The sequence below is a fragment of the Tetrao urogallus genome (assembly GCF_951394365.1).
Source record: "Tetrao urogallus genome assembly, chromosome: 10".
Classification (NCBI taxonomy): Eukaryota; Metazoa; Chordata; class Aves; order Galliformes; family Phasianidae; genus Tetrao; species Tetrao urogallus.
In genome coordinates this window covers 1,901,283-1,920,148 of record NC_136823.1, presented here as the reverse complement: position 1 = coordinate 1,920,148, position 18,866 = coordinate 1,901,283, and the positions used below count along the sequence as shown (strand labels likewise).

The 18,866-nt window shown below is 43.6% G+C and overlaps 1 protein-coding gene across 1 annotated transcript; it reads right to left on the bottom strand.

Annotated features, from left to right (window-relative positions):
• Positions 1–2,163: 2,163 nt before the first annotated feature.
• On the bottom strand, positions 2,164–18,423 carry NEK4 (NIMA related kinase 4; the record flags this gene model as incomplete). The annotated part of the gene is made up of 16 exons (XM_079540535.1): positions 2,164–2,256; positions 2,920–3,053; positions 3,944–4,149; positions 4,787–4,875; positions 6,107–6,213; positions 6,556–6,622; positions 7,018–7,158; positions 7,517–7,660; positions 7,848–7,901; positions 9,078–9,503; positions 10,455–10,596; positions 11,284–11,438; positions 12,035–12,142; positions 12,915–13,112; positions 14,113–14,379; positions 18,331–18,423. The coding sequence occupies 16 exons, from the start codon at positions 18,421–18,423 to the stop codon at positions 2,164–2,166; spliced, it is 2,424 nt and encodes an 807-aa protein (XP_079396661.1).
• Between the last annotated feature and the right edge of the window lie 443 nt (positions 18,424–18,866).

Sequence of the window (18,866 nt, the reverse complement as noted above, 5' to 3'; positions counted from 1 at the left end):
GGACTGGGGGATGTGGATGGCGGTGAAAGTCCAGCCGTGCAGCAGAGGTTGCCCAAGGTGGTCAGTCTGCTCCCCGTTTTGCTACAGCGTCAGTCGGGAAGAAAAGAAGAGCTGTAGTCATTGGGGACTCCCTTCTGAGGGGAGCCGAGGGCCCGATATGCCGCTCGGATCCGTCCCACAGGAAGCTGCGCTGCCTGCCTGGTGCCGGGGTGAGGTGTTGCCAGGAGCATCACTCACCTGGTCAAGCCCTCTGATAATTATCCGTTACTGGTTTTCCACAGTGGAAATGAAGAGGTAGGCAAAAGAAGTCCCTCAGGCAATCAAAAGGGTCTTCAGGGCTCTGGGAAGACTCCTGAAGGATCAGGAGTGCAAGTCGTGTTCACCTCTGTCCTCTCTGTTGGTGACTGGGATCCACACAAAAGGAGAGGGTGGACATGCTGAATGAATGGCTTTGCCAGTGGTGTTGTACTCAGGGCTCTGGGTGCCATGGCTTGGGACACAGCCTTGAGAAGGGGGGAATGCTGACAGCGGATGGGAGCTGAGTAGAAGGGCCACAAATATTCTTGGGAACAAGGTTAGCAGGGCTTTAAAATAGATATGATGGGGGTGGGAGGTGCACTAGGTAACAGAGAAGTGTGTGGGATTGCTGTCACCTTGAGAGGCAGTAAGGGAAAACCCCAGACTTGTCCTGGAGGTACTAGGGAGGGCTCCTGAGGAGGAAACAAGGCCAATAACTAAGCTGAAGTGCCTCTGTACCAATGAATGCAGAATGGGAAATAAAAAAGAGCAGGTAGAAACCGTGGTGCAATTGGGAAAGTATGACCTAATTGCTATCATGGAAACATGATTGGAGTACCCTGATTGAGGACTACAGGCTTTCCAGAAGGGACAGACAGGGTAGGAAGGGAGGCAGACTTGCCCTCTACGTTAGGAAGTGGATAGATTGTGAAGAACTGTGCCTGAGGAACAGCCCTCATCTGGTTGAGAGCGTGTGGGTAAAAATCAAGGACCGGTCCAGCAAAGGGCACCTACTGGTCATCAGATGGCCTTAAAGGGTCCCTTCCAGGTCTAAGGATTCGATGATTGTATAACGTCGCTCACACTGATACACTTTTCCTTTCCTTCTCTTTCCCCTTCCCACTTTTTATAATAAAGTGGTTGGGCAAACATTTGACTCCATTCTGAGTCCTAAGCTCATGAACCATCTCATGTCCAATAATTCACAGGATCACAGAATCCTTAGTTGGAAGGGACCTTTAAAGGCCATCTAGTCCAACTTCTCTGCAGTGAACAGGGACATGCACAGGTAGGTCAGGTTGCCCACAGCCTGATGCAGCCTGGCCTTAAAAATCAGGGATGGAGCAACCACCACTTCTCTGGGCACCCTGGTCCAGTGCTTCAGCCCCTTCACTGCTCCCACGCACAGCTGCACCTTCCCCATGCAGGCCTCAGACCTGTTGTAGAGAGGCACCTGGGGGGTGGAGCAGGCAAGGAAGGTTTTCATTTGCAGCTTCAAGCAGACTTTTGTCCATCCACACCCTTCCTTTGTATTCTTGCCTCCAGCCATTTTTCCTTCAACCTGAGGCGATGCAGGCTGCCTCAGGTTTTGTGTTTTTGCCTTTGAAATAAGCTGTCTGCGCATGGGTGAACTGTGCTTTCCCTGCTCTTTCCGTCTGTCCCCCACACTACAAGTGAGAGCTGCTCCCCCCCACTAACTCTATACAAATACTTGGGGTAAGGTTTGGTCTCTCACACCGTGGCCTCAGCATGGATTCTGGTACCACCATCGCCTCCACCATCACCTCCCTCCCTCCCTCTATATGTATGTATATATATCACTATCTATATATACACATCACTTTAGCCCAACCTTTTGCTATGATAAATTCACACACTTTTTTTTTTTTTTTTTTGGACACTCCTTTTATACAAAGCTTAGTCTTGCAGCCCTATAGAAAAAATGAAGTTTAATTAAGAGAATAAAAACTAAACACAGTTTCTCTTCTGAGAAAGCATTTTAACATGAAAAATATTACTACAAAGTATAATGTTTTTTGCACGTTTATGCAGCCAAGGTCAGTGGAGAAACACGCTCTTCAAGCTGATCCAATCCATCAGACAAGATGGAAAGCTCTGTCCTCTTTGCTCAGGAAAAGGCTCTGCTCAGAACTCCACATTTTCTTCAAGGAACTTCAGGTGGCGTGCCTTCGCACTGTAGCTCACATACTTGGCTCCCATGTGCTCCCGCAACTGCAGCTGTTTAGAGCACAAGGAAGAAAAAAAGAAAATACCAGCAAACTTACTGAAAAGTGACTGAAACATCAGCAAAAGGAATCAGGATGTAAACCAAAGCACTCAGCTGAAAGCAGCAGGTGAAGTTTTATTACACAGATGGAAGGGGGGAAATGGGAAAAGTCCATTTTACTGTGAAAGCAAGAGATGCTCCAAATCCCCCCTGGCAGTTTTAAATACTCGCTGGCAATGCCTGCTCATGAGGTATTTTCTTTGTAGTAAAGTTTTTAATCAGAGGAGTCAAACATTTTGCTCATTCACCTCCATTAGGAACAGGCATTAAACCATTTCTCACTTTGAAGCAAGAGGAACATGAAGACACAAAGTTGTAGTTCAAAAGGAAGCCCTTAATGAAGAAACAGCACAGAGCCATTACTTACACCCCTCACATCTTCCTCAAACTCAGGGACAGTTGTAAAGCTCCTCTGGTTCCTCAGGAACATGTAGCTGAATGCCATTTACATTCAGAAGCAATTTTTATAATGTTGAACACACACTCAGGCTCTTGCCTGCCATTGACCACATCAACACTTTCTGGAACTCAGGTTTGCACTGTTACCTCAATATCTAAGAAGTGGTTTGTAAGAAATCAAACAATTCTAAAAATCTGACTTGTAAAGCATTCACCTCTCTCTTCACTTCATCTTCTTCTTCCATAATGCTGTACACCCTCTCAAGAAGTTTCACACCCAGTCCTCGCACCACATCAGACCTCAGGACTTCAACCACTCTCCTCATCTTTTCAGGACCTGATAACATGTCTATTAAAAAAAAAAAAAAGAAAAAAAAAAGAGAAGATCACTGCAGTTACTTTCAATTTTCATACTACACACCTAGAAGAACACAGAACCACACATTGCCACAGAACTGCAGTTGTCAGTTTGCATGAAATAACCTTTTATCTGAAGGAGATCATCCACAGTGATCTCCTGTGAGAGCCATTCCAATGCTCAATCTTCAGGCTCTGTACAGCACAACATCACTGCAGGCAGCTCACACAATTAGGCCTCTAACTTCATTTCAGGCAGTTCTTCTGCAAAATACTATTTTTCATTCTAACAATTCTCTACAACAACAGAAAACCACTCAACTGTTTTAAGAATAATTTCTTGCAAATGAGCTTCTATATGAGCCTGTGGATGCCCCATCCCTGCAGGCATCCAAGGCCAGGCTGGGCTCTGGGCAGCCTGGGCTGCTGGTTGGTGACCTGCACACAGCAGGGGCTTGGAACGAGATGAGCACTGTGCTCCTTTGCAACCCAGGCCATTCTGTGATTCTATGATTCTATCTTCATAAAAACCTCCACTGTCTTTAATGCTGAGTTGTGCGATTCCAGCTTTGTCCACAATTCACAACAAGTGCTTTCAAAATGCTCAACTCCAACTCTGAACTGTTCATTCTGGAAACTTCTAAATGCAAGTCCCAGCACAGATCAGCTTTCTTCATTAATAATTGCAGGGACTGACCCCACTGCCTTCACTGGCATGTATATCACAGCTAGAACAGTTCTGTACCCAAAATTATTTGGAAAGCTATTAGAATCTGGAAGAAGCAAGAGTGGACCGATTGCTTTCTGCCGCCCACTAGGAGGTTTTCTTTGGTAATTAGCAGCTGACAACCAATCATTTAAGATAGTAACACAGCAACAGACCTGAAGAAATCTCTTCAAATTCGAAGTCCTCTGATGGCTCTGATGATTTTCCATGCAAACTCAAAGTGTCTCGGTATTTCCTATGCAGTTTAAACTCCGGGGCTGGAGTTGAGGTTACAGAGCACTCAGAGCTCTCCTTGGGGTCCACTCTCAGTGTGCAAATCATCAGCTGCACCAGCTCATTCACTTCACTCACGCTGCTTTTTCTAGGAGAGGAGAAACACGATGTAATTCAGTTACCATTCGTGATGCAATTTCCCCTCTGCCTTCAGAGGACTTTCAATAAATAGGGCGAGGTCCTGCTAAGCATCCCAGGTTAAATTCACATCCTGCGGTGCAGTTTTACCAACAGCAGCATGAGCAGTATTCCATCTAACAACGGCACCAAATGCATCCAGCTGGACAAAACCCTCAGTCCTATCAGCTGCTGCTACCTGTGCAGCTGCACCTGCAGCGACGCAACAAACAGCATCTCTTGAAGAAGTTGCTAACACTGACAAAATGTGAAACAAATTATTTCAGCCCCCTTCAGAGCTGAAAGAAAACACACGGACAGCTCTGCACTCGTGCTTTTAAAGCACCCTGGGCGATCTTTATCCTCTGATGCTGCAACACTGGTTTACTGGAGAGCTTAATTTGCCAAAATACAGCTACACAATTGCATGTTCTAAGAAGTACAGCACAAAAAGTTTATCATCAGAGAGAGACAACAATTAAATGCTATGTATCATGAGATTCTTCAATCACTGTGTAAAGGGAAACTGGGAAAGCAATGCCTGGAATTTTTCCCCCCACTCCAAGTCAAGGTTTAATACTCTCCCACACTGTACACAAAATACTTACTTCTCCTTGCAATCTCCATCAGACTTATCTGTAGAGCTTGTGGAAGAGCTCAGCTCATCATCAGACAGGCAGTGGGTTTCTCTGCTTTTCTACAGGAACAGGAAACAACAGAGGAAAACCCTGATTTTCAGAATTAATTTATCACTATGGCACTAACTAGTTGCTCTACACAAAAAAGAGCCCAATTCAACTGGAACAGTTGTGTGCATACTGATATATTCAAAGAGTTTCAACTTCATTTTTAAACAAGCTAATACACATCAGAACGTGCTTACTGCTTGTCTGACTAGCACCACACCATGGCTCGGTTTCAACAACCACCAATGCTTTACCAAGTGCCTCATTTTAAAGCAATTACATCATGCACAATTTCCAGCTAGCTACACTATGCATGATTATCCTTAGCTCGTCTGCTGATCTTTAACACACACATCTTCAAATCATATTGATTTCCTTTATTAGTTAAGGTTTCAGCATCCCTTGAAATACACAAGGAGTCTGTGCCACGTGTCCCCAGGATCTTGTGCTCAGTGCACAGCACACAGCACCACTACCAGCAGTGCACACAGCATTACCAAACATTACTAAATCCACGTCACTTTTGCACTTAAATAACAGTTACAGCATACACAAGCAGGCAAACCATGCAAAATACCTTCCTCGCAAGCGCAGGACTGAGGAAAACAAAGCCTATGCTTTGACTTTTCAAGTTTCTTCCTTTGTTTTCCTGATGTTAATAACGTCCTGTGGATTTGCAGAAGATTTTGCCCAACGTATGTTCATGACCTTAGCCTTTTTTTTTTTTTTCTTTTCAATTAGGCAACTAAAAGAATACCACCAAAAACTATTTAGTTTTCTTCTGGAAGCTATTTCTTATTGTGAGCATGTAAACATACTCAAATACAGCATAGAAACACTACTAACAAAGCACAGTGAGATGTACAAGGCTAGAGGTAAGGTGTGAAGGCTGAACTCCAGCAGGCGATTCACCCACCACCAAAACACAGCTCATGATAGAAACGTTCTTATCCACAAACCAAAAAACCCAACTAGCAGTGAAATCACACGTCAGTGCTGCTGGGGGACCTCTTAGGCTTTACCTCTGAATGTGTATGGTGTAGAAAATGTGTAGAAGTGTTAAGCCGAACAAACAGGCAGATCACAGAGCTGTACTTTCCCTCAGGACTTACAATACATGCAGATAACTGAGCATTCTCACTGAGTTTCTTCCATACACAGGTTTGTTTTTTTTAAATACGGCTAGGTTCCCAAATGGTGCCTCCACTGAAATACATCAAAAGCGTGACAACCTCAGTTTACCTGAGAAGCACTGGGATCTGATGAAGACTGAGCAACTTTAACACGATTTTCCATATGAGGTTTTCCTTCAACTACTGCACTACTTCCTGCTCGTCTTGCTGGGATCACTGGAAGGATGACATTTTGGCAATATTTACAACTCAGCTGTATGTATTGTGAATTAATTTCATGCTCATGCAAGAAAAGGTTTGGATAGGCAGGCATTCTGCTAACAAAAAGCACTGCTGTTTCTATTGAAAAGTGTACATCCTGAGCCTCACACACATTTCAAATACAAGCCATCACCCCTGAATGCGACTGAACATAATTAAGAATTAGAAGAATACAGAAACGTTTGTCAGAACTGCAGCTTTAGTGCATCTTTCTCAGGATGTCAGTGAAGAACAGACAGCGAGTTCGAATTTATTCTGGCAGCAGTCCATTTCTAGAGCTCACGTGCAAACAATTACCAGAGGGAAACGTCTCCTCCCGAGACTGCTTCAGCCGCCTCCGCTCTCTGGCTGACAAAGGCCGCCCCTTTAAGATAAATTAGTACGGTATTAATTAGCAATTGTCACAACGACCTTCGCTATCTACAAAACAAAACACGTTCTTTCATATGACAAAGAGAAAGCTGCTTTCTAATTCTAATTCTAAATGCTGTATTGTTTATTACAAAACGGTTTTGGGAACCACGACTAACACACTTTAAAAAAGAAGCCTGAGACTGGCTCAGCACAGAAGCATCTCTTCCAACACCAGCCAGATGGCCAACTGAACTTCCACGTAGGAAGCTACTCTGCATTTCTGTACGTAGGAAGCTACTCTGCATTTCTGTACTCTCTGTACACATGCTCCAGGAACAGCCTGCTCAGAAGAGAGACAAAAACAGAGTGACACCGTGTTTGGAACCAACAGCATTTGGAACCAACCTTTGCAATGGCATCTTGACTGGTTTTGGCGCTGTTGGCAGGTGCAGAGATGTTGACAACACGCTCCTCTGCACAGCTTTGTGCTGCCTTCACACTCACATCAGTAGCAAAAGGTAAAGGCCGAGGAGAAACTGCTCCGAACTTGAGAGAGAAATGAGTAAGAAACTACGTATTTACATCAAGTTCTCTGCAATCTGAAGGCACTCTTGCATGGTAAAGCTGGATGAGAGGTTTGCATTCTACGTGACATCTCCCAGTCTGCACTCCTGCTTGCGACCACTTCCCCTCTCTCCATCCCTAAACCTCATCCCCCTCTTTCCAGACTACTTTTCACCCTGTGATTTTGCTGATCCCAGCCTCAAATACCCAAACTGAAGAGAACAGCAATAAGGTATGATTCCGAAAACCAAGCATCCTGTTTCCCTTTCCTTACAAAGGTGGTGTCTTTCCCCAAAAAGCCACTCAGCCCATTGTGGAAGCAGTGAAAGGAGCCCTGTACCTTCTCTGAACAGACTTCAGCCAGCTCTCTTTTCTTCTGCCATTGCTGCTGTGAGACAGAGGGCTCATGAGTAGAACCATGAGGCTGTAATTGAGAGAGAACTTTTTCCTGAGCATCTCCTGAAGCTCCATGATAGACAACATCCTAATAAAGAAAAGTACTTTTTCAGTTTGTAGGCACTTGAAAAATAAAAAAATCAGCACAGGCTACTCGACTGTTTGGCCTACATCCAACTTAGCACATGACACTGCAAACACAATAAGCTGGTGACAGCCAGAAAACAGTATCTGCTGCACCACCACATCTCAAGAATGAAGCACTCCAAAGACACCTGAATTACAACAGGAACAAATGGTTCCAGCAGATTTTCAGTAGAATCCAAACTCCGCAATAGATGATTTCTCATTTTAAAAGTGCATGAAAATCTTCTTGTAGAAAAAAAGTAATTACAAGGCAATCAGCACCTAGAGTAAAATGGCTTCAAGCAATTGTGCAGAAGTGACAGCTGTGCAGCCAGGGAACAGACGTAAGACATAAATCCAAGCACCAACGTGAGGGGAAGAGCCATGTTTATATTTGACACTTAGAGATTCAACAGGATGAAATAAGAATAGTATTTTTGCAGTTGCCATAACAAACCTGTTTAACACTGGGAAATGCACACGGGGAAAAGAATTAGGCAGCATTTGTGTCAGTTACCATCCAAATGGCAGCACTACAGAAGCCCAGGGAGAAGCTGACATTTCCTTAGACATACTGATTTTCCAGATCACCAACACAAGCAGTGAAAGAATAAATGAAATTAAGGACAGCAAGAGACAATCTGCCTTCAGAAGAAAGGAAAGCAAGACAGCTAAATGCTTCAGACTTCCACATCACTATTCAATTCTCCCTTCTTTTACGCCTCTTTCCACCACTTCATCACCTGCCTGCCTTAAATCACTCCTACTCCTCATCCTCACTTTTTTCTTATGAAACTTCAACATTCCATTGAGTGTCAGACTATAAAGAAGCAAAAAGGAGACAAGGAGAGTGCACGTGGTGTATAAATCAGGCATCAATCCCAAGCGCCGTTTAATCTATCCTCTACTCTCTGACAAATCCAGTACCCCGGCCCCAAGCCTACCATTTATCTATTCAGATCATTTAGTTGAGTGCACTAAATAGTCAAGAATGGAAGAGAAAAGCCTCTCCGAGACCCACTCGACTGGCTGTCTCCTCCATTTGCTGTTAGTCACCTACCCACACCAGGACCAACCCAAGAAATTAGCCAGGCCTATTCACAACAAAGAAGTCCTAAAACGGTTCCTGCCATCTCTCTTCTCGGCTCGGAGATTCCAGTTCCCTTCAGAAGCAGAATTACCATCATCTGAAACTCCCCCACCACACAGCATTTGCAAATCTGAAGCCAAGGCTCCCAGCTATTTAGAGCACACCAATAATGCCATCAGCAGAATCCTGCTTGGGTAGCAAACCCAATACGAGCAGCAGCTCTCTGAGCTTTAAGAGGTGTCTATTAGTTACACGTATTTCAAAGTCCACATAATCATAAATGCATTACCACATCAGTTTGCTTCTGGTCTTTCAATGCAGGCTGCAGGAGTTTCAAAGTGTCATCATCATCTTCCACAGCATCAACAGAGGAGTGCTTAGAATCAACGCTTCTCCCTTTAGAAGCTTGCTTTGTCTTTTTCTGTAGTCCATCAGTTTTCATTGGAGGATTACTGCATATTATTTCAGAATTCCCTGAAGCATTCACACACTTTGCTTTATGACCCTCTGGCATATGCTCACCACTACTCTTTTCACTTCCACAGTTTCTCTTTTCATATGGTAAGATATCAATATTCACTCCACTAATCGTAGCCAAGGAGCCTCCCAGGTTGTCCAAATCATTACTGCGTGGTTTTGTACTCAGCTCAACAGCTGGTTTCTCTGATGGACAAAACTTGCTGGCTTTACATTTGATGGCACAATCTTCCTCATTCTAGAATAAAAACAAAACGAGAGAGTTGCTTCTTGGTATTACACACTTATGAAAGAACATCCCAAGCACCTGAGGAACACTGTTAACATACCAGAGCTCATAAAGTGTAATGAAATTATGCTAGCAGATTGAGAGCTTCAAAAATGCCACAACCCACATTTTAAAAGAGATGCAGGCTGTATGTGCAGATTACGTTTCAGGCAGGGATGTACACATATACTGCTCACCCACTTTCACTGGTGCCACGAAAGAAAAGTTGTAAACCCTTGGCTCTTCCATGAGGGAGAAGCCAATGAGTGCCAGCAATTCTCCAAGAGCTGCTCCACCAAATACATTCAGCATTTCAGCTGTAAAGCCTAAACCCACGACAGCAGACTAATTTCAGAGTACAAACAAACAAAAAAACCAACTGACCAAATAACCACATACAACATTAATCTCTTTATGACTCATTTTAACCACTGGAAACAACGAGAACAACAAACAGTTCCGTGGTGGAGCAATAATTAATTTTGCCAATCAGAATCATGTCACTGAAAACGATTACCACTTGTCATCAAATATTTGAAAAATATTTTTCCTCAAATACTCCATGAGCAGAGTGGAAATACTGGTATATAACTGTGCTTCACACTAAAGGTAAGTCTGCAAATTCAATTGCATGTTTACATAGAAGTAGTTCATACAGTGGCCCACAGGTAGGAAATCAGATGTTATGTAGTTACCATCTTAAAGTTAAAGCACTACAATTAGTTTCACTGACCCACAGCTTTTTAATTACCTCTGTTATTAACCTCAACACCATTCCTTCATCAACGTAAGTTTTACACACCACTAGGAATCTATGTTCTCACCAGTGCTCAGGGCATGTCATGTAAAACATAATATTTTTCCTAGGAGAAAAGCAAGCTGATTTTCAGTGTGCAGGAGAGGAAGAAAGATGCATCTTACAACTCTGCATTTCCTGCCTCGCTCAGAGGAACTGCTTGGGGGTATAATGTCCTTGTTATGACATTCATTCTTCACTGGGACCACAGAAGAAGCATCTTTAAGTTTAGAATCTGCCATTTTCTTAGGACTTTTGGCTGCTTTCCTGTTAGAAAAAAAAGAAAGCTGCTCACTCATTGGCTACAAGACCTTAAGATACTTCTTTAGATTCCATAAATTAATAAAAAACAATCCAGTACACAGATAACAGAGAATACACAACAGGGGGCTTTTTCAACAGGCTGTACTTAACATCCTCATTTTTCTCTCTATAAAAGGAGCTTAGAAACACCATTTAGACTCTGGCAGCAAAATACATTTGTTCAGCACAGCACCAAAACCACTCTTATCTGGGAGCAGGAAAGTAACTGACCAAACTTACCAAAGAAAAACAATGGTATCAGTGAACACCAAAAGGAAATTGCAAATACAATTCCCAGCTGGTAAATGGCCTCAGTGAACCATACAGCATAACCTGCAGCATCCAGTGTTTCCTTGAAAATACTGGAGTTCCTCGTTTCTTTACTCTGAATAAGCTGATCAGTTCTAACTGCTGCATAATTTAATTTGCCTTTGCAAAAAACAAAAACAAACAAGCAAACTCAACTGGTTTTCATTCTAGCTCTCCTATTTCTCAAGGACTCTAAGCCAACTAATATGTTTGCAGGCTTTACAATGGCACACAGAGAACTAATGTTATCCTGCTATAAAACCAAAATAGGAAAAGCTATAAAGCAAAGACGAAAGCAGCAAGAAAGTCTTGCACACAGTCACTCAAGTGAAAACATCTTACATCTTTGTGGCTTCCAAAAACAACAAAATTTGGTGCTTGATATACGGCTGTCTCAGGATGCTTCTCACAGTAGGCCTCTGCTCAGGCTTTTTACTGAGCATAGTTTGTATTATTTCTACCAGCTGTGGGCTGTAATCCTTTGGCATGGGTGGCAGCTGTAACAGGAGTGGAAGTCTGATATTATTTCACACTGTCAAAGCATGCTGCAAAATCACTGATACGTAACAGCCAAATTCAAGCTAAGTACTCTATAAAAAACAGCCCAACTATTCACACGATACATTTCCCCATAACTGTGCTTCGCCTGTCAATTTTTGTTATTGCTTTTAATTAACATTGAAGTTGAAATTCTGTGAATAGGTGCAAGAGATTTATATATAATTAATCTGTTTTAACCTCGTCATACAGCCATGGAAATAAGACACTGAAGTTAGAACAGGAAAAAGGCTGATAGTGATGGAATTCTTTGCACAACATCAGCCAGAAGCAAATGAAAAGCGCTACTCAAAACCTTGAGGATTAATCTATACAGCACTGTACAGAAAGGAAATAAGAAACCCAAGCAATATCTAAAAACAAACTTCCTGGGTGTGCTGCTCTATCAGAGATTACCAGGAAACACCAACCTTACAAACAGCCATGACGATGCACGTAACATCCAAATACCTGCAAATCCCTGCACAGCTTCTGATTGCAAACGGTTACCTCAAGTTATAAAAAAAACCCCAAGAACTGATAAAAATGTTTTTACCTTTCCTTCAATAATTCGATAAACCAAAGAGTTCATGTCTTTAGCATTAAATGCATGTTTCAGTGTGGCCATCTCATAAACGCAGCAGCCTAAAGCCCAAACGTCAGACTGAAAAAAGAAAAAGTTTGAAGAGCTTTGCATTAAAGGTAGAAATTTTCTCTCCAAGCTTAGCCACGTGCTTTCCAAGAGGCTTTTCATCACAATAAATGATTTAAGATCAAAATGCGCTGCAAACTTTCAGCCTCAGTCTCACTCTTTATGTTGATTTCTTATTTCCTCCCAACTTTAACCAAGTGGATTCTGAAAATAACTGTAAAAGTTGCAGTTTGTAGGGTGGTTGTTTTTCTTTTTAATTACAACATTGGTTCTAACCAGAGAAAGAAAATCTTGTTTTTCCTAAGAACAGTTTCCCTTAGTTGTTGCTCACAGACACCCAAACTGATGCTCCCCATGGTTTTCAATGCGTGGAACATCAGAGCACAACCATCTTACTTCAGTTTAAATTCAGAGATGCTGCACGTTCCTCTATTTTTTTTTTTTAATGTTACAGTTTAGTATAAAGCATCCTGTCTCCTACATTATACTTTTAGAAAACACAGCTACGTAACACAGACTAAAATCTTTTTTTTGGCATGCTACAATAGATACAGGTAGCCTGACAAACATCTGATTTGTGATAACTTATCACATGCTGTTAATTCTCACCCACTGCAGCAAACAGCTCCATGAAGGTGCTGCCCAATATCTCATTTTTCCTTTTACCTTTTGTGACATTCAAAAGCAATGAATTAAAAGTAGTGCATATGATTGTAATGTTCTCAGGCAAACAAAACAAGTTGCTTAGCAAAGCAGAAACGACATTTGCATTAACTTACTGTACCTTGTAGTTGTAGGGTTTGTTAGAGAAGAGCTCAGGGCTCATGTAGTACGGTGTGCCTATGAGAGTGCTGGCCATGTCACATTGGTTTTCCAACACTCTGGCTATTCCCAGGTCACCCACTTTGATTATATTTGTTCTTGTCAGAAAAACATTTTGAGTTTTAAGATCTCTGTGAAGAATGTGTTTTTCGTGTAAATACTGGGAGGGGAAGAAAAAAACCAATATAGACTGAGTTAAGTAACACAACTGGTTCTCCATGAGAAGCAAAATCAGGCAACACAAAGGAGGGAAATGCAAACACAACAGAGACACAGATATCACTGTCTAATAAAAATGATTTATCACTGCTGAAGGCAGCATTGGTACATTAACATCATAATACAGGCACAGACCCAAAACTTGGTGCTGCTTTATTGACATCTCCCACAGGGTTTAACAAGCCAGCAGAAAAGAAGAAATAAAAAAGCAGGACTGTGCTCAGACTAACCCACTTCTGATGGCTCCATTTCCTGGCAGCCAGATCTTAGTCTTTAGTTAAAACTTTTGGTGGAAAATGCCATATGAGCTTTGTCTAAAGAATGGGAAAAAAAGGAGGCTTCCAATTAGCAAGAGCAGACATGGCTGTGCATACACATGTACTCGTGTATATCTGGCCACAGGAGCCAACGTTTAAGGAGCAGGACAGAAAATTCTTCTTTCTCAGTGTGAATATTTCCGTCTTGTCTTTGTTACCACAGTAACAGTTTTGAAGTTTGATAATCTCCGATGCCAGCGGAGTCAGATTATATTTAAGAAGATGATGAATTAGCAGTTTAAACTTACCACTTAAAAAACAGCAAATCACAGAAAACAAAATGCTTCTGAAAGAAGCCTTTTCTTTTAAAGAAAACAGAACAACAGCTACACTCCAAAAACCACAGAAGCATTTCAGACTACAAACACCTTGGAAGTTACCACTGTCTGCTGTGACAGAGACGTAGATATACCAAGCAATAGCAAAATCCTTTCTAAAACAGTAAGTTAGTTTGACTGCAGTGACCTGCAAACAGGTCCTTAATGGAACTGACAACCATCATACTCAGCTGTCAACCCAGCCAAAGTGGATTTCAAAATCTGTAGCCTGACTCTGGAATTCTAAAGGCAGAGAGATACAAACTGGATTTCTATTTTAAAATGACAAAGTTACATTTTCTTTTACCTGCAATGCCATGGCAATCTGGACAAACCATTCTACCACCTGATTTTCTGGCAGAAGTTTGCCCTTCTGCTCCTTGAGTCTGTGATAGAGGTCTCCTCCTTCGCAGAAGCCCATAACGATATACAGCAGCCCATCCTCCCCCTGCCAGGATTCTCGGTATGCCACTATGTTGGGGTGCTTCAGCTGGGAGAGCAGCTGTGCCTCTTGCTCTGCTGCCTTCCTCTCTCGGCTGGAAGCATGCTTAAGGTTTAACTTCTTGATGACGTACTGGAAAAGAAATTCTAAGGTGTATCATCAGAGAAGAAAGTTACCACATAGAAGCTCTAGAAATGACTCAAATTTCAAGGAAACACAGTAATGGAAATCTCCTTACATTATTCTATATGGAAACGGCAATTTCTCAGCAGTTATATCCCACACAGACAATTGGGAGGCAAGGGGAGGCAAGGGGGTGAAACAGCTGTAGCTGTTCTTAGTCTACCTGAATGACACTGCACAGGAATTCCGGGGCACTTTGCTTTGTTTTGACTATGTTCACATTTATTATCTTTTTCTTTTCATTTAGAAACACGTTTATCATTAGCCTCTTAAGCCAGAAATGTCTTACAGTGCATCACAGTTACTTCTAAAAGGGTCGTTTTGATAGTAATATTTCCACAATAAGTACATAATGTAACACTAAGGAAAGCATGCAGTTGTATCGGAAAAACAACAATGAATATCTAGAATAAAATTCACCTGAATATAGATCATGCTTTCAAAATGAAATTTAAAGGAATTTGATAAAAAAAAAAATCTCTCTATTTCAAAGCTTGGATTCCACATTTTCATATCCACAGGAAGTATCTAAAAGAGCTGAACTTCTGAATGCACAAAATAACGCAGCTAAGCTTTTTAGGCCTGTTTATCCTTTTCTTAAAAGCAAACCAAACAGCCCTAACAGAAAAGCACCAAACAAAAAACAAGCACCTGGCAGCAGAGCCATAAAACTTAGGACTGTTCTGTACAAAAAGCCTACAAAGCAGTTAACCATGGAAGAAAACAGGCTTCCACTGGGAAAGCAATGGTGCAAGCAGAGCAGCAGTTGGAGGGCTGCCCAAAGTATTTTCCCCCAGAAGCTGAAAGCAGATGTCATTTACAACTCCTTCAGAAACATCTTCAACTTTGCCCTAAAACATATCTGCTGCAGGTACGAGGTTCTGCACATGCAGGTTGAAGCCGGTGCAAGAAGAAATGAATGAGAGTGAAGCACAGCCTCTTGGTCATACTGAAAGCCAAAAGGTCTCTGGCCCATATTCTGTTTTACTGTTAATATAAATTTATTTTTGTTTTAACACTTGAAAGCTGTTATCCTCCCTCGTGTATACCACAACAAACATTTCCTAAAGAATTTCAGATTTAAGGAAAAATATCACTGAAGCCAAACGAGAGAAGAAAACATGGAGCACATATGGAGCATGTGCTCAACAAACAGAGCGGAAATATTTAGGGTCAGTCCCTCACTGATGTAAATTTTGAGGCAATCCCTTCTAAGGAAGCAGCCTTCCATGGAAGAGCCATGTTATGGCACACATCTGACTCCACTCTCACCTGGGAGTTTTTCATTCAAAACCATTACAACAATCCTTACTCAATTTCACTGTCCTTGGCAATTGTTTGGTTATCTAATTCCCAGGCTGGCCCTATTAATTTAATTCAGCACGTTTAATTAGCGTTGAGGAAGACTGCCCCTGATATACCACGGGAATCCATGATGCAGAAAGCAACAGTACCTCACAACTCTGAGCATGGTTTGTTTTCAAAACTCTGCTGGATATTAGAAAAGCTCCTCAGTTTTAATAACCAGTGGCACGGAGCTCCCATGGGAAACACAAGAGAACTGTGTGCAGCATCATCTGCATTTGAAATAAAATACAAATACTCTAGCTATAGTAGTAGAACTAGTGTTCCACATGCCTAATCAACTACAATCACAGAATGCTTTTAGTTGGAAGGGATCATTACAGGCCATCTGATCCAACTGCCCTGCAATGAACAGGAACATCTACAGCTTGACCTGTCCACCCTGGTCTTGACTGCCTCCAGGGACGGGGCACCACCACCTCTATGGGCAACCTGTGCCTGTGCCTCACTACCCCTACTGCAAAAAGGTTTTCGTTATATTCAATCTAAATCTCTCCTCTTTCACTTTGAAACTATTTCTCCCTGTTCTGTCACAACAGACCCTGCTAAAGAGCCTGTCCTTTCTTAGAGCCCCTTCAGATACTGACAAGCCATTCTCAGCTCTACCTGCAGCTCTTCTCCATGCTGCACAGCCCCAGCTCTCAGCCCGTCCTTGTAGGGACGTGTTCCATCTCTTGGTTCATCTTTGTGGCCCTCCTCTGGACACGCTACAACAGATTCATAACTTCTCCCACGCTGAGGACTCCCACATCCTCACCTTCCAACCCATTCCCTCAAGGGCTGTGTGATGAGTAATTGCCAGTGACTGATGCAAAAAAGCTGCTGAGTACCTCACCTTTACCCTCGTCCAACCTGCCTGTATTACTCACTAGTGGAGGCATGCCTTCTTGGACTAACCTTTTCTAGTTGAGGTACACACCTTTCTTGCTCTCCTTACCAAAACCAGTTCCAGTTGAACTTTGTCTTCTTCACTACATCCCTGCACAGCCTAGCAGCATCCCTATACTCCCACGGTACCTGTCCCTGTTTCTACTGCCTGTGCATTTTCTTCTTGCTCTCTAGTCTATCCAGCAGATCCTGGTTCTGACACCTGCCTCTTACCTTCCTTTCTTGATGGCCTACACCTGGGGATGGAGAGCCTGTGTCACTACAGCCCAGGCAGCCTCCAATCCTGACGCCTCCCATCAAATTCACTCACATTGGTGAGCAACAGGTTCTGTTTTGCATCCCCCCCTGGTGGGGCCATCTATTATTTGACTCAGGAAGTTGTCCTCAGTGCATTCCAGGAGCCTCCTGGATTGCCTACAGCTCACCACGCTACTTTTCCAGCGGATATCATGGTGGCTTAAGTCTTCCAGCAGGTTGAGAGCCTGTGAACACAACGTCTCTTGTAGCTGGAAGAAGGCTTCATCAATAACCTCCGTTCCATCAGGCCCCAACCACTAGGCTCCCTTTTCTGCCTCAGTCTCTAACTCACCCATAGGCTTTCAGCTTGCTCATGGCCATTCTTCATGGACAGCTCTTCACACTCTGTACATCTATTGATGCACAGGGCAGTGCCTCCTCCCCTCTTTCCTCACCTGTAGCTTCTAAACAGCTCTAGCTGTCAACAGCCACACTCCAGTCGTGGGAATTATCCCACCAGGTTTCAGTGACTACACCATAGCTTTCTAGCAGCATGGTGGCTTCCAGCTCCTACAGTTTGTTTCCCAAACTGGCTGTATTGGTACAGAGGCACTTCAGCTGGGCAGCCAGCCTTCTTGTCTTCTTCGAGGATAACTCATATTTCCTTTGAAGCATTTCCAGACTTGCCTTCTTCTATTGCCTCAGTGGTATTTGGGCATGGAAACCAATAGCTTATGGTTTTATTTCAGTGTTAGTCAGTTCGACCAGAATGCAAAATAGAGGCAAAATAGCCTAACTTGAAACTCAACACTGCTTAAACTTAGTTTAGTGAACATGCTACTGTGGCAAGATTCCCATTAAGTCCATTGTAATCCTCTTCTGCTTTCTGTTGTGCAAATTAGACCTTCTTCATTTTAAACACTTGAGCCACGTGACACCCATAAAAAAACAAAAAACAAACAAAACAAACAAACAACAAAAAAAAAACCAAACATTACTCTGGCAACAAATATACTTAAAATACAGTTTCTTTTGCAGAATACCTAGCAAGCTCCAAAAGCCACAACCAAAAATCTTGCTCATCCTGCTAGTGAAAAAATGCTTATAACAGTTGGCAAGAGATAAGACGCAGGCCAATACATCAAATATTTAAGTTAAAACAGAAACGATAAGGAAGCCAGATCCTGGCCAATGCTAACGATCTGCACAGAAAGCGGTGACATCCAGGGACCTGCGTAGAGCAGAAAGTCCCCTCCCGGTGCTGTTTACTTTTCGGACGGCGAGGTTAGCAGAACACCGCACTGCGCACCGTGGTTAACGGGCTCGCAGGGCGCTCGTGCTGCCATCGCTTTGCCTCCGGGCCCCCGCAGCCGGGCCCCGGCCGACCCGCTCCCCTCAGCCCCTCGCTACCTGCTTGCTGTCCTGCCGGTGCCGCACCAGGCTCACCTCCCCGTAGCTGCCCTTGCCCACGGCTCGCAGGAAGCAGTAGGCAGCTAGAGGCATTCTCTCGCCGCCGGCCCCGCGGCGGGCTCCCTCAAAGCCCGGCGGCGGCTGCCGCCACCCGGGGCCGCCCGCCCGGCAGCGCGGTGGCCGCTGCCATAGAGATGCCGTCGGCTCCCTGCCGCCACAGAGAGCGCGGCGCGCAGAGCGGCCCGCCGTGCGTCTCTATGGTGCGAGCTCTGCGCCGCCATCTTGGAAGCGGGCGAAGCGGCCATGTTAGGAGCGGGCAGGGCGCCTGAGGGAAGTGCGAAGCCGAGTGCCGCCGCCATCACGAGAAGCAAAGCCGTCCCCTCAAAAACAGCGGCCGACGGTCCCCGCGGTGCTGCCTGTGTGGTGTGTAGAGGCCCGGGCTGCTCGCAGCTGCTGAGCGAAGCCATCGTGTCACCTTCAGACAGCAAAGAGCTGCTTAATAAAGCTCTAGCCTGGTTTACAAGGTGCTCCTTGTC